A 13757-nucleotide genomic window follows, 5' to 3' on the forward strand; every position below is an offset into this window, starting at 1 on the left:
CTGAACTACGTGACTGCGGTCTGCTCCGGACAGAGAGGAGGCGCCACAGGCGCTGCATGAGGAAGCAAAAGAGGGGGAAGCGCGGAGGCGTCCGTGCTAGGCTAGCGGCTAGTCCTCACCGGCCAGCTATCCCAACAATCACGCTGGCCAACGTACGATCTCTGGACAATAAACTGGGCTATATCCGCCTGCTACGCACATCGTCCAAGACTGCGAGTGAGTGCTGTGTCTTTGTCTTTGTGGAAACGTGGCTAAAGGACAACGTCCCGGACTGTGCCATCCAGCTAGCCGGGTTAGCATGCTTCGGGGCCGACAGGATGATGGTCCAGGGGGGCAAGACCCGCGGTGGAGGTCTGTGTGTTTACATCAGCGATGCTTGGTGCCGGAATGCCAGAGTGGTCTATCAACACTGCTCCCCCCTGGCTGAGTTTATGATCGTTAAATGCCGGCCATTCTACCTGCCGAGAGAATTTCGCTCCATACTGCTGGTAGCAGCATACATCCCTCCCAGCTCCACCACCAACAGGAGTGATGCTCTGTATGAACTACACCAGCACATCAGTGAGCAGCAGACAGCACACCCTGATGCCTTCCTCATCCTGGCCGGGGACTTCAACAATGCAAACCCCAAGAGCGTGTTTCCACAACTCCATGGACATATCAACTTCCCCACAAGAGGTAAAAACATCTTGGACAATGTTTACACCGCACACAAAGGAGCCTACAAAGCCCTTCCCCTCCCCCACCTGGGCGCCTCAGACCACACCACTGTCATGCTAATGCCAGCATACAGGCCAAAGGTCAAAGCCATCAGACCAGCTGAAAAGGTGGTTCGGGTGTGGCCTGAGGGATCTACTGAGGCTCTACAGGACTGCTTTGCCACCACTGACTGGAGTATATTCAAACAAGCAGCCACCTACAATGACATCACTGATCTCCAGGAGTACACAGAGACTGTCACATCCTACATGAGGAAGTGCATGGATGATGTCACAGTCACCAAAACCATCACCCTTCGAGCCAACCAAAAGCCATGGCTGACAGGAGACGTCCACAGACTCTGGAGGGAACGGAACGCTGCCTTCAGAGCTGGGAATGAAGCTGGTCTGAGAACAGCCAGGGCCAACCTGTCACGAGGCATCAGGGTGGCCAAGAGGGAGCACTCCAGGAGGATGGCTGCCCGCTTCAGTGACAGTGGTGACACCAGGAACCTGTGGCGGGGCATCCAGACCATCACGGATTACAAGCCCGCCCCACAGGCCTGCGACTACTCTACCCCTCTGCTGGACCAGCTAAATACCTTCTTTGCCCGCTTTGAGGCAGACAACAGCATCCCGGCACAGAAGACTCCTCCCCCTCCCAGTGACCTGGTGCTGATGCTATCGCGTGACAGGAAGGATTAAGCCACAGAGAGCCCCAGGACCTGACAACATTCCTGGCTGTGTCCTGAGGAACTGTGCTGATGAGCTGACAGATGTCATCACCGACATCTTCAACCTCTCACTGAGCCAGGCTGTTGTCCCCTCATGCTTCAAAGCCACCACCATCATCCCGGTCCCAAAGAAGTCCTCTCCCTCCTGCTACAATGACTACCGCCCGATCGCTCTCACCCCCATTCTCATGAAGTGCTTTTAGCGGCTGGTCATGCAGCACATCAAGTCTACCCTCCCCCCCACTCTGGACCCCTACCAGTTTGCATACCGGTCAAACCGTTCGACCGATGATGCCATCTCAACAGCCGTCCACTCAGCCCTCACTCACCTGGAAACAAAAGACTCTCATGTCAGAATGCTATTCATTGACTTCAGCTCCGCCTTCAATACAGTCATCCCCCAGCAGCTCATCCACAAGCTGGACCAACTTGGACTCAACACCTCCCTGTGTAACTGGCTGCTGGACTTTCTGACAGGGAGACCACAGGCAGTCCGTGTTGGCAACAACACCTCCAGCACCATTACAATTAACACAGGGGTCCCCCAGGGATGTGTGCTGAGCCCCCTCCTCTTCACTCTGCTGACCCACGACTGCACCCCAACATCAAGCTCCAACCTCTTCATCAAGTTTGCGGATGACACAACAGTGGTGGGTCTCATCAACAACAACGATGAGACCCCCTACAGGAGTGAGGTGAACAGGCTGGCTCTGTGGTGCAAAGACAATAATCTCCACCTGAATGTGGAGAAGACAAAGGAGATGGTTGTGGACTTCCGGAGAACTCCCACCCAGCACGCTCCACTGATCGTCAATGGTGCTGCTGTGGAAAGGGTGAGCTGCACCAAGTTCCTGGGGGTGCACATCTCCGACGACCTGTCTTGGAACCAAAACACTGCATCACTCGCCAAGAAAGCCCAACAACGCCTGTACTTCCTCCGCAAACTGAAGAGGGCCAGAGCTCCTCCCCCCATCATGCAGACCTTCTACAGGGGGGCCATGGAGAGCATCCTGACCAGCTGCATCACCGTGTGGTACGGAGCCTGCAACGCGTCCTGCCGGAAGACTCTGCAGCACATTGTGAGAACAGCTGAGAAGATCGTTGGTGTCCCTCTTACTGGCCTCTCGGACATTTACCGCTCCCGCCTCACCCGCAAAGCCATCAGGATTGCAGGGGACCCCTCACACCCATCCCAGAGACACTTCAACCTGCTGCCATCAGGGAGGAGGCTGCAAAGTCTGCAGGCCAGAACCAGCAGACTAAAAGACAGTTTCCTCCATCAGGCGATAAGGACACTCAACTCCCTCCCTGCCCTCCCCCCTCTGGCCCCTCCACTCCGTCCTACAAGCCCACACTGAAAACTTTCACAACAGTTCAGATCACCACCTTCACCAAAGACTGCCATCACTGACTCATCCACTTACTGTTCTCAGCACTGTTGTCACTTTAAACTGCCGCTTTAACCATCTCATTGCTCTCTGCACTGTTTAGACTACTGTTATTCTTCTTATTATGCTGTCTTTTTATCTATTTTTTAAGTCGTTTATTTATTTATTTTTTATATGAGAGGAAAGCAATTTCATCTGTGCTGTATGTCTTTATGGATGCAGTACATTTGACAATAAAGCCGACTTTGACTTTGACTTTGACTAGAGGCTTGGTGCAAAATGTCAAAGCGGTGGAAATTTCACAAAAAAAAAAAGTAAGAGTTTACTCAAAATATGGATTTATTGGAACTGTTTTTCCCACGCACCAAGTCCGCGCTCTAATCTGTCAACCGACTCACTCATGTTGCCATGTTACAAGGGTGCAAACAAAAGCTGCAAACACGGGGATTCACGTTTATTCATGTTTTCATGATTGTGGTGTTTAGCAGCCACACATTAAAAATCAGACGAGGCTAAAGATGGTGTCTGGTTTTAACTTTTCCCTTTGATGGTTTAGGGGAAATCAATATCTTATTTTAATGGGTCCTGCATGAATTCTATTGTACAAAGAGGTTAAACCAGATGAAGATATTGTATCGAAGAGTAAGATTCAATAACAAAGTTTCTGATTTGTTGAAAATTGTAAAAGGAACATCTAAAAACTGTCCTTCAACAAAGCTAAATGAACACTTTCCCACAGAGAATACTCCTTTGTGTGAAAGACAAAAAACAGTGGATCGAGACACAATAATAACAACAATAAAAACTACCGTATGAATAATCTTTTTCCCATGGAGAATCTGAGCCTGAATTGAGTTGATACATTGATAAAAAGCCATTTTATTAAAAGAATTCTGTAATTTTACCTTTAATGAAGGCTCACAAATCAACAACTTTATTTTATTGAATTGTTATTTTCTGTAAAATATTTACAGAGTTTTTCAAACTGTCTTTTACACTTGATGTTATGTAAGAGAATTTAAATGGGAACAATGGATTTGTAGGGCCAGACCAGACGTGCAGGTGTAACTGTTGACTAGATTAGGAGAGATTAACCGGACGACAACTTCAGCCTTGTACAAACCCAGACCTTGTAAATATTGTCTGACATGTTTTAATTCTGGCTGAGGATGACTGATGTTGCAGACTTCAGAGCTGCTGAGTTCAAAATGGTTCATATTCTACCAGAACAGGACAGAGAAGGTCAGTAACATGACCATGATGGATGTTGCTACTTTGGAAATGATCACCCTCCTCTTCAGGCTGGTCGGTGGCAGCTGATGTGAGAGTTCAGTCTCTGTTGGCTCCATCCTTCATCTCTGAGGTTGTTGTGGTGTCTCCGTCCTCCCCTCTGTTATATACCACAAGTTCTGGATGTGGGCGGAACTGAGCGGGTTGCAGCCGGGCTTAAAGTGCCACCATGCCTCCACAGCTAAACGGTGTAGGGTGGAACTCCTCATCACAGCTTTGATGCTGTGTGTGGCATGACCCATGGGTGTTAACATTGCTTCAGTACTGCAAAGTGCAGCTTCATTGAAGGAGGTGAATTTACATCCTCAGTGATGCAGAAGGGGCAGCAGCAACGGTTAAAACTTAAAGTTCCCCTAATCTCATGAGGAAGATTCAACGTATTTAATGTCCTCTTCTTTAGTGATAGGAATATGACAGCAGTCCTCTTTTCAGTCCAACTTACCTCATAAAATCATTTACAAATGTTATTATAGATTATTTCATACTCCTAAAAATGTATCACCTTTTACCTAATGATATAGGATAATTGGTTAATCCACAAAATTGTTTGCAGACTTACAATAAAAGCTGTAACTGTGGACACTGCCCCCAACCTTCACAAAACCTTCAAATCTATTTCATTGCAGTTTGTCATTGTGTTTTTATGTCAAAATTCAAAGGAAATGGCCAAACAGCGCCTCCTGGTGTAATGTATTTTCAATTGCAAGGAATGAAATTGAAATGCAAACTTTCAGTTTCTCATCAAGGCGAGGCCCACCACTTTCCTAAATTTGCTAAATCTTGCCTCCACTTCCTTCTGTTGATCCAGAGGATGGAGAAATGTTCCTCCTCTTGTTGCAGAAACCAACCATTTTTCTTTTTTCCCATGCGTCAGATTGTGAGGAAGCATTTTTACTAACTGAAGAATAGTGCATTGTGCCCAGAATGTATCCATCTGGATCAAAACAGATTGACAGACCCATCTGTTTTTAGCTTTAGGCTGTTAACTTAGCATTCCGGGTAGCAACTTTATGTCACGTGACCAAAGCAAATGACTTGACGATTGACTGTATAATATGACTGGACAGATCTAGGGTTACGTCAAACTCAGAAAACTCAATTCCAACCAAACAAAGTCAGTTCAGTCGCTCTTTTATGAATTAGAGAAAAAACAAAGGAAAACTAGGTCAGATCACAAACAGGAGGAAAAGCTCACACGGTTGCTCTAAGAAAAGGGTCATGAACTCCAAATGGAACTGAACAAGAAAATCAGAAGCAAAGGCAAAGCGAACTGGCTCCCGGCTGAGAAGAAAGTGATGTTAATGCAGTGGTTACCAGATGAATCAGATTAACCATTGAAAAAGTTTCAGCCCTATCATAAGAGTTTGAAAACGCTTCCACTTTTTTGCATATACAGCCAGTGGAGTGGGGAGATTTTAAGGCGTTTTGAGCAAAAATAAAAAGATATATATTCTTTAGGTAAGAGTGGGTTGCTCTGCATCAGCATTTTCTGACATTCCTTTGGGTGAAACATAGGCTGCATTTACACTGCAGGTCTTGATGCCCAAATCCAATTTTCTGACTATATCCGATTTTTTTGACGACCCGCTTACATCATCTTCTAACCCTTGTTCTATCCTAGGCACTTTAGCATTGGGAGCTGGGTCATCTAGACCCACTAGACAGTGCTCTGAACTTTTTTTCTTCAATGATTTGTGATCTTCACTGGTGTCCATGGATTACATGAAATCTTTCCATCTTTATCCACCTTTGTCATGGTAGGGAGAACACCTCAATGGAAGGGGGGGGGTCATCTAAGATAGCACAAGGTTTAAAAGTGACCCGTATCCGATTTTTGCATTTACACTATACAATGCTTAAACTAAACGTAGACGTTCTGAGGACTACGTAGCAGCATTTCCGCCTTCCGCGGACCTGAGCACTGACAGCACGGATTTAAAAAACTATGTGCGAGCATTAATAATAATCATAACAGTAATAAAAGCACATTTAGAGGATGCGTGTTGGTCCAAACGACAAATGTTTAGCATGGCGAAAAAGAAACAAGCAAAGCTTGCCCCCCCCCTCCCCTTTTTGTTGTGTTTCTTTTGTGTGACTGCGGTTTTCATGGAGGCAACGCAGCGACGGAAGGAGGCGTTGCCTTGGACGCTCCTGGATGGGGCAGGAGAGGGGATGCACGGGAGAGGAAACAGGAAGGCTGCTCTGCCGGCTTATGTCTCTTTGATCTCTCTCTCTCTCTCTCTTGGGTCGGCCGTGGTGCAGCGGTAGGGCGGTCGTCCCATGATCGTAAGGTTGCAGGTTCAATTCCCGCCTTGCACGCCCATGAGTCGAAGTGTCCTTGGGCAAGACACTTAACCCCACCTTGCCTCTGGTGGTAGGCGGGCGCCTGTGTTTGGCAGCGGAGCGACCACCAGTGTGTGACTGTGTGTGTGAATGTGTGTGTGACTGGGTGAATGGGTCTGTGACTGTAAAGCGCTTTGTCCTTGTAGGAAGAAAGGCGCTATATAAGTATACGCCATTTACCATTTACGCCATTTATGTCTCTTTGAGTTTTGAATGAGGAAGTGTTTGCAGACGTTGTGATGTACTAACAGTTTGATCTGAGCAAAGAAATAAACGGCTTCTAGCCTGTTCCAGAGCAACGGTGTCCCGCTTCATTAGTTACCGTTTGCGTCCCGAATGGGACCAGACCGGAGATAACCGCGTTTTCCGACTACGGTCTGAAGCCTGAGGCTGAAAGGTAACACGCTGATGGGGCTCCACCTGTCCTCCAACAGCAAAATCAGCACAAAAGCACCTTAATAAGTCATGTGATCTAAGTTGGTGGTGTCCTGAGTTGACGTCACTGACGTACGACTCGCATTTACTGGAGAATATCCGATCTGTCTGCTTACATGGCACACGCAAATGCATGTATCCGATTCATATCCGATTTATTTCCACATATGAATGAGGCCTGAATCTGATCTGAGAAAATCAGAATCCATGCGCCTTTGTCCTGCTTACACGTTCACCGGTCATATCCGATCTGTGCCACATGAGAGGAAAAAAATCAGAATTGGGTCACTTGAACCATGCAGTGGAAATGCGGCCAAAGTGACACATAAATTGTGTATTTAGACTTTATTTTGAAGTTTTCTCTATTTTTATTGGCATACAGTTTTTTTTCTACTGATAAAAAAGAAAAGTCCAGTCAAGTTTATGGGGTATTTTAAAGAAGTCTGTTGTACTTTTGTAAGAAGTCTTCCTCCTCGCTCTCCTTTAAGGTGAAGGGAAAGAAGGGACTGGCAGCCAACAGAGTGACTTCAAAACTGAAGCCAGAGCCCAAGAACAAGAAAAATGGAGTCCTGGGGGCAAATGGGACGTCGCCTGTGAAACGCAACAACTCCAGTAAGTGGTGGTCCCGCCCCTTTCTTATTCTATTTGTGGAGAGTGCAGGAAGTCCTCAGAAGCGTCATTTCAACTGTTTTGCTGCTTTGTCCAGACTTTCCTGCCAAGTCCTGTGAGCGAACAAGCAGACAGCCAGCCAGTCTGCCTTCCTCCTCTCTGTTTCACCACGCTGATTGCTTGCTTGCAAAACTCTGCTCCACAGCAATTTGGAAAATGTAGGATGTCTCCATAACGACTGGTTAAAGTGGAGTCGGGGGGGTAAAGAGGAACCTTTGCTGCATTTGCAGACTCTGTTCTTTGTCGGGGTTCAGCACATCAGCACCAACTTGATGCAGCAGTGTGCGTTCCTTCATTATACTAAAATGGTTCAAATAGGAGAACATTGTGGAATTTCTGGACATGAAGAGGAAAAACTGAAAGAGAACTTGTCTAAAGTCTGTATACTGAGAGTCAGGCCCCTTCATTGTGGCTTTACTGGGTACATCATGAAGTTGCCCTTCCTGTCTAAATGAAATTAGAAGAGCCCTTCTGTTCCAGCTTTTGCAGTCCTTAGGCCAATAAGGACAGCCCCAAAAGAGCTTCATGTGTTAAAGTTCAATGTTTTGTGTTTCCAGTGTTTTTATCGCATCTTTGCTGTGCAGATGCAGAGCAGTGCAAGTACGGCAAGAACCGCGTGGAAGCGGACGCCAAGAGACTGCAGACAAAAGAGGAAGAGCTGCTGAAGAAGAAGGAGCTCATTAAGAACCATCTTACCCAGCTAAAGAAGGAAAGGAAAGATTTGCGCAGTGCTGTGGAGGCTGTTGGTGGTATGAAAAACGTAGTCCTGTTTCGTCCCGTTCATTCTGCTTTGAGACACATTTTCCTATGAACGTTCTTCATTTGACAGGGAAACCTGCACAGGCGTCCCTGTCTGAGCAACTGAAGAAATTAGAGGATGAATGCAAAAAGAAGGAGAACGAACGGGTCAACCTGGAGCTGGAGCTGACAGAGGTGAAGGAGAGCCTAAAGAAAGCCCTAAGTGGAGGTGTCAGCCTGGGCCTCACCATCGAACCCAAAGCTGCCTCTTCCAGCGTCCAGGTCAGACCTCAGTGTTCTGTTGTCATTCTTTGACTTCCTTTGGACGTTTCAGCACACTCTCTGAGTATGGAAAGCAGGGCAGCAAACTCTAACGGGGTGCTGCTGACCTTGACTTGGATGTCATCAGGTGGTGAAATGTCTTCATAGCAAGCCAAGCCTTTGAACCTGGGGGCTGGGCTGTAGCCCCAGGAGTTGACATTGACCAATTTAAAATGCATTGCTGACTGTTCAGCAAAGCCCAGAAAGTTCAGCTTTAGACTTCATGGTTAAGATGGTGTGTCAGCTTTGTGGTTTTAACAATACAGGTGTTGCTCAGAGCAGGAGGGTGGGTTGCATTCCTATGCCCACAGGTACTGACAAGTATTGGAAAAGAGGCAGATGCAAATGCATGTGCTTCCCTCTGGTGGACAAAATCAAGAAGTGCACAGCTTGGAAGGGTCAGGACCATTGTCTGTATAGTAAAATTGGACAGAGTGACTCCTCCCCCTGGCGTTCCAAACAAGAAGTAGCCAAAGTCCCACAGACTTCTATAGAGTAATAAACAGCTGTTACTCAGTCATTCTGTCAGTCAGAGGAACACTTCTGGCTTTGATACTTTTATTTTTATTTTTTAATGTTCTTGATAATCTTCTTCTCTTTCAAGATTTTTTATCACAAGTTATTCATGCTATAAACTTCCAACAACTTGTTGCTTTATGATCCTACCAGCCCCCTTTCTATAATCATAATCCTATTTCCTTGACCTCCATTTTTTCGCCTCTTTCTTTTGTGCCCTTACACCCCCCCAAACATCCCTTTCTCTTCTTCCCCCTTCTTTTCTGTCCAGTCCAACAGAAAAAAAGATACAAATATGATCAATAGAAATAAAGTTTAGCTGTAATTACAAAAGGGGTTTATTCAAATGTACACTTTGTGTGTCAGAAGATCCAGAACCGCCTGTGGTTAAAGTAAAATCTGTCCAACACAAGAGGCCTTCAGCTATCATCTGTTTACTCAGCTGTTGGACAGGACAAGTGAGAAAAAATAAGATATAAACTGACCCATCAGATGCCTCAGTAAAAGCATGTGGTGCTCGCCTCAAACGTTTGAAAGGTTTGATTGACAGATTCCCGAGCCCTTTACCAATAAAAGGGATGTGGATTTCCAACAAGTTTACTCCTGATTGGCAGGAGTAGTTGGCATAGAAATACGAACTCAGACCGAATGCTTACTGACTAGGTCTGACTCCAACATGGATTTGTCTAGATCAGTGTGTTTCAACCTTTTTTGAGCCACAGCACACTTTAACCTTGACAAAAATCCCACGCCACACCAGCATCCAAAAAATAAAAAAGGAGAAATTCCATAGTCTGTATTGATCTACAGTCTCTCCATTATCTCACATTCATTTTTGTGATAATTGTGGCAGAAAAAGCTGGAAGCTGCAGCTGTTTTTTCTAAAAGATGTAATAAAAGTTAATTTTGAAGATTTAAAAACTGTTTGATGTGTGTTCGTTGTGGTTTCAAGACATTTAACAGGGAAAACTCATAGTGCGCTAACCCCCCCAACACAGGCAAGGGGACCAACCCCCCAAGCCAAGCCAGACCGCCACCCCACCCCCCCACCACGCACCCCCACACCCAAGCCCAGATGACCACGCAGCGCCCCAGCCCGCCCCACCCAGGCACCGGACCCGGCCCCCCGAGCTTTGTTGTTTGCCAAAATGTGAACATGCTTGGAATATTCTTTGGGACGGCCATACATGATTTTGTGTCTTCAACTCTTTTTGAAACCTGTTTTAGGAGTAGCAGTAAAACATACAAGACAATGGCTGAATTTAAATAGGATTCCCTCGATTCCCTACATTTCTGTATAATTTCCTTAAAGTCAAAGAGGACTTCAATTGATCCCACGATGGGGGAAATTGATCAAATTGATGCTACACTATCCATTTTCATTTGAGATTAAAAAAAAAAAGGTTCAATAAAAACATGTGACTTCATAGTTAAATGAAATACTCGGATGTTCCTTTTTTGTGTGGTTTTCTGTCCAGTGTATGAATGTAGTGAGACAGTAGGACAAAAAAAGTGAAGTCAGATAGATGAGGTTGGGCTGAACTGTACGGTCTCTGAACTGTGGATACTTTCTCTCCGAAACAAAAGCAGTCTCTGAGCTCTCTGTGGCTGTTTTTCCCTGATGGCTTTAAAACAAACATTTAACCCTTGTGCTATCTTAGACGACCCCCCCTTCCATTGAGGTGTTCTCCCTACCATGACAATGGTGGATAAAGGTGGAAAGATTTCATGTAATCCATGGACACCAGTGAAGATCACAAATCATTGAAGAAAAAAGGTTCAGAGCACTGTCTAGTGGGTCTAGATGACCCAACTCCCAATGGTAAAGTGCCTAGGATAGCGCAAGGGTTACTCTTTCAAAGCCAATTGAAAATGAAGCTCAAACCAAGGTGTGCAGAGTGAGAATATAACACGGAAATGGCTCTTGCTGTTCTTACAAGGAGCTGAAAGGAAGGGTGAACTGGTTCACATATAGCGCCAGAGCAAAATTCCATTTCAGTCAGTTATTTACCCATGGTCCTTTTGTCCGCAGTCTCCTGCCACGGTGAGACAAACGCAGGAGTCTTCTACCCTCTCCAGTTGTGACACCAGTGACACAGAGTCCTGCTCGCTCCCAGTCAACAGTGCAGCGTTGTTTCGTCTGCAGCAAAACGACCAGAAGCCTTTGACAATCCAAGGACACGTCCTCCGGAGGGCTAAGGTTAGACCATAGGTGCATGAACTCCATTAGGACTGGTTTCACTTCTGAAGCCTTCAAAAGCAGCAGTTTGTGAAGCAAAAATGATTTAAAAATGTCTACAAATATCACACTTTTACCTTAACCCTAGTCCAATCTAACCGCTGTTAGAATGAAGGGTTCCGTTCCTGAACAGTCTGCAAATGTCTGGGGCCTCAGTACCTCCACTGCGTGACTTAATGGATGAGAGGTGTTGTCCGCGGTGGATACATCCTCCTCTCACCCACCCCCTGAACAGATTCCAGTGGAGACTTATGGGAGATTTATGATAAATATGATAATAATAATGATATATGAATAGTTTCAACACACATAGGAAAGGTCATGCACCCCACATCAATAGAAAGACATTTAAAAGCTAAAGTTCCTTTATTTTGTCTATAAATTCATTTCTTAAAAGCATACATGCTTCATTAGAACACAGCAAAGCCCTACTGAGAAGGAAAATGTTTGTGCTTGTCTGCAGGAATGGGAGCAGAAGAGCGGCACATAATCACCCAGGTTCCAAAGGCGGGACTTACCCTTCCGTTTCTGCTGCAGATGTTGTGCATGTATTTATTTAAGTGTTTCCAAACCGTCGGTTTGCTGGCAGGACACAAGCAAAACGTTTAGGGTGTCAAAAACTTTGGCTTTAAAATTCCCTTAGTAGCAACAGATCCACCCACAGCAACCTTTAAAAGCCTCCTTGTTTTCTAAAATGTGTGATTTGTGTTGTTTGCTGCAGTTTCTCTTTAAAATAATCAATTTTTTGTTTTGTCTTTTCCTAAAAAGAAATTCTATCAATAACTTTGGTTAAAAAGTCAAAAATTTGAATTGAATTTATTTGTGAAAGTACATACTTCCCATTTTTATTTACATTGATATATTCAACAAATGTTCTGGAATTGTATTTCTCCTCCCTCCCCAGTCTTAAGGCCCGTACACACCGGGACGAATATTCGCCAGCCGTTATTCGCCAGCGTTTTTCGCCACGTCTTTTGTGTTCACACCCAGGCGATTTTCGCTGTCGATGAGCCGAGCGAACATGCAATTTCATTCCCTGACATTAGATGGCGCTTAATGTAAACAGAAATACTCCTGTACACAAGGTGGCGCTGCGCAACTTTCTTCTTTCTTCTTCTTCTTTCTCTTTCGGCTTTTCCCATCAGGGGTCGCCACAGCGAATCATCCTTTTCCACCTCACTCTATCATGGACATCTTCTACCCTAACATTAGCCAACCTCATGTCCTCTGTTAAGACATCCATGTATCTCCTCTTTGGCCGTCCTCTTGCCCTCCTGCCAGGCAGCTCCATCTCCAACATCCTTCTACCAATATATCCACTATCCCTCCTCTGAACATGTCCAAACCATCTCAGTCTGGCTTCTCTGACTTTGTCGCTAACACAGGCAACATGAGCCGTCCCTCTGATGTACTCGTTCCTTATCCTGTCTAACCTGGTCACTCCTAAGGAGAACCTCAACATCTTCATCTCCGCTACCTCCATCTCAGCCTCTTGTCTCTGTCTCACTGCTACCGTCTCTAACCCAAAGAGCAGAGCTGGTCTCACCACTGTCTTGTACACCTTTCCTTTGAGTCTTGCTGGCACTCTTCTGTCACACAACACTCCTGACACTTTCCTCCAACCGCTCCAACCTGCCTGCACTCGCCTCTTCACCTCTTTTCCACAATCCCCATCACACTGAACTGTTGACCCCAAGTACTTAAACTCCTGCACCTTCTTCACCTCAGTCCCCTGTAACCTAACGCTTCTACCTTGATCCCTCTCGTTCAGACACATGTATTCTGTCTTACTACGACTGACCTTCATGCCTCTTCTTTCCAGAGCAAACCTCCACCTCTCTAGCTGTTCCTCCACCTGCTCTCTACTCTCACTGCAAATTACAATGTCATCCGCAAACATCATTGTCCAGGGAGATTCCTGTCTTACCTCGTCTGTCAGCCTGTCCATCAGCATAGCAAACAAAAAAGGACTCAAAGCTGATCCTTGGTGTAGTCCCACCTCCACCTTGAACTCCTCTGTCTGACCTACAGCACACCTCACCACCGTCATACTTCTCTCATACATGTCCTGAACTACTCTGACATACTTCTCTGCCACTCCAGACGACCTCATACAGTACCACAGCTCCTCCCTCGGCACCCTGTCATACGCCTTCTCTAAATCTACGAACACACAATGCAGCTCCTTCTGACCTTCTCTGTACTTTTCCATCAACATTCTCAAAGCAAAAATGGCATCAGTGGTGCTCTTACGGGGCATGAAACCATACTGCTGCTCACAAATCTCCACCTTCTTCCTAAGCCTGGCTTCCACTACTCTTTCCCACAGCTTCATTGTGTGGCTCATCAACTTTATTCCTCTATAGTTGCTGCAGTTCTGCGTGTC

At 45.9% G+C, this 13757-nt stretch overlaps 1 protein-coding gene across 4 annotated transcripts in view; it reads left to right on the forward strand.

The window, feature by feature from the left end:
* afap1 (actin filament associated protein 1) overlaps positions 1-12374 on the forward strand; it is a 122408-nt gene extending 110034 nt beyond the window's left edge. For all 4 annotated transcript variants that reach the window (XM_011473453.3, XM_011473451.3, XM_020701974.2 and 1 more), the window contains 5 exons: positions 7377-7500; positions 8142-8306; positions 8387-8577; positions 11165-11332; positions 11835-12374. In XM_011473453.3, the coding sequence (XP_011471755.1) occupies positions 7377-7500; positions 8142-8306; positions 8387-8577; positions 11165-11332; positions 11835-11861 (675 nt within the window). In that variant the 3' untranslated portion in view covers positions 11862-12374. The remainder of the gene's footprint in view (positions 1-7376; positions 7501-8141; positions 8307-8386; positions 8578-11164; positions 11333-11834) is intronic.
* Positions 12375-13757: the final 1383 nt, after the last annotated feature.

The sequence above is a fragment of the Oryzias latipes genome, chromosome 18 (genome assembly GCF_002234675.1).
Source record: "Oryzias latipes chromosome 18, ASM223467v1".
Classification (NCBI taxonomy): Eukaryota; Metazoa; Chordata; class Actinopteri; order Beloniformes; family Adrianichthyidae; genus Oryzias; species Oryzias latipes.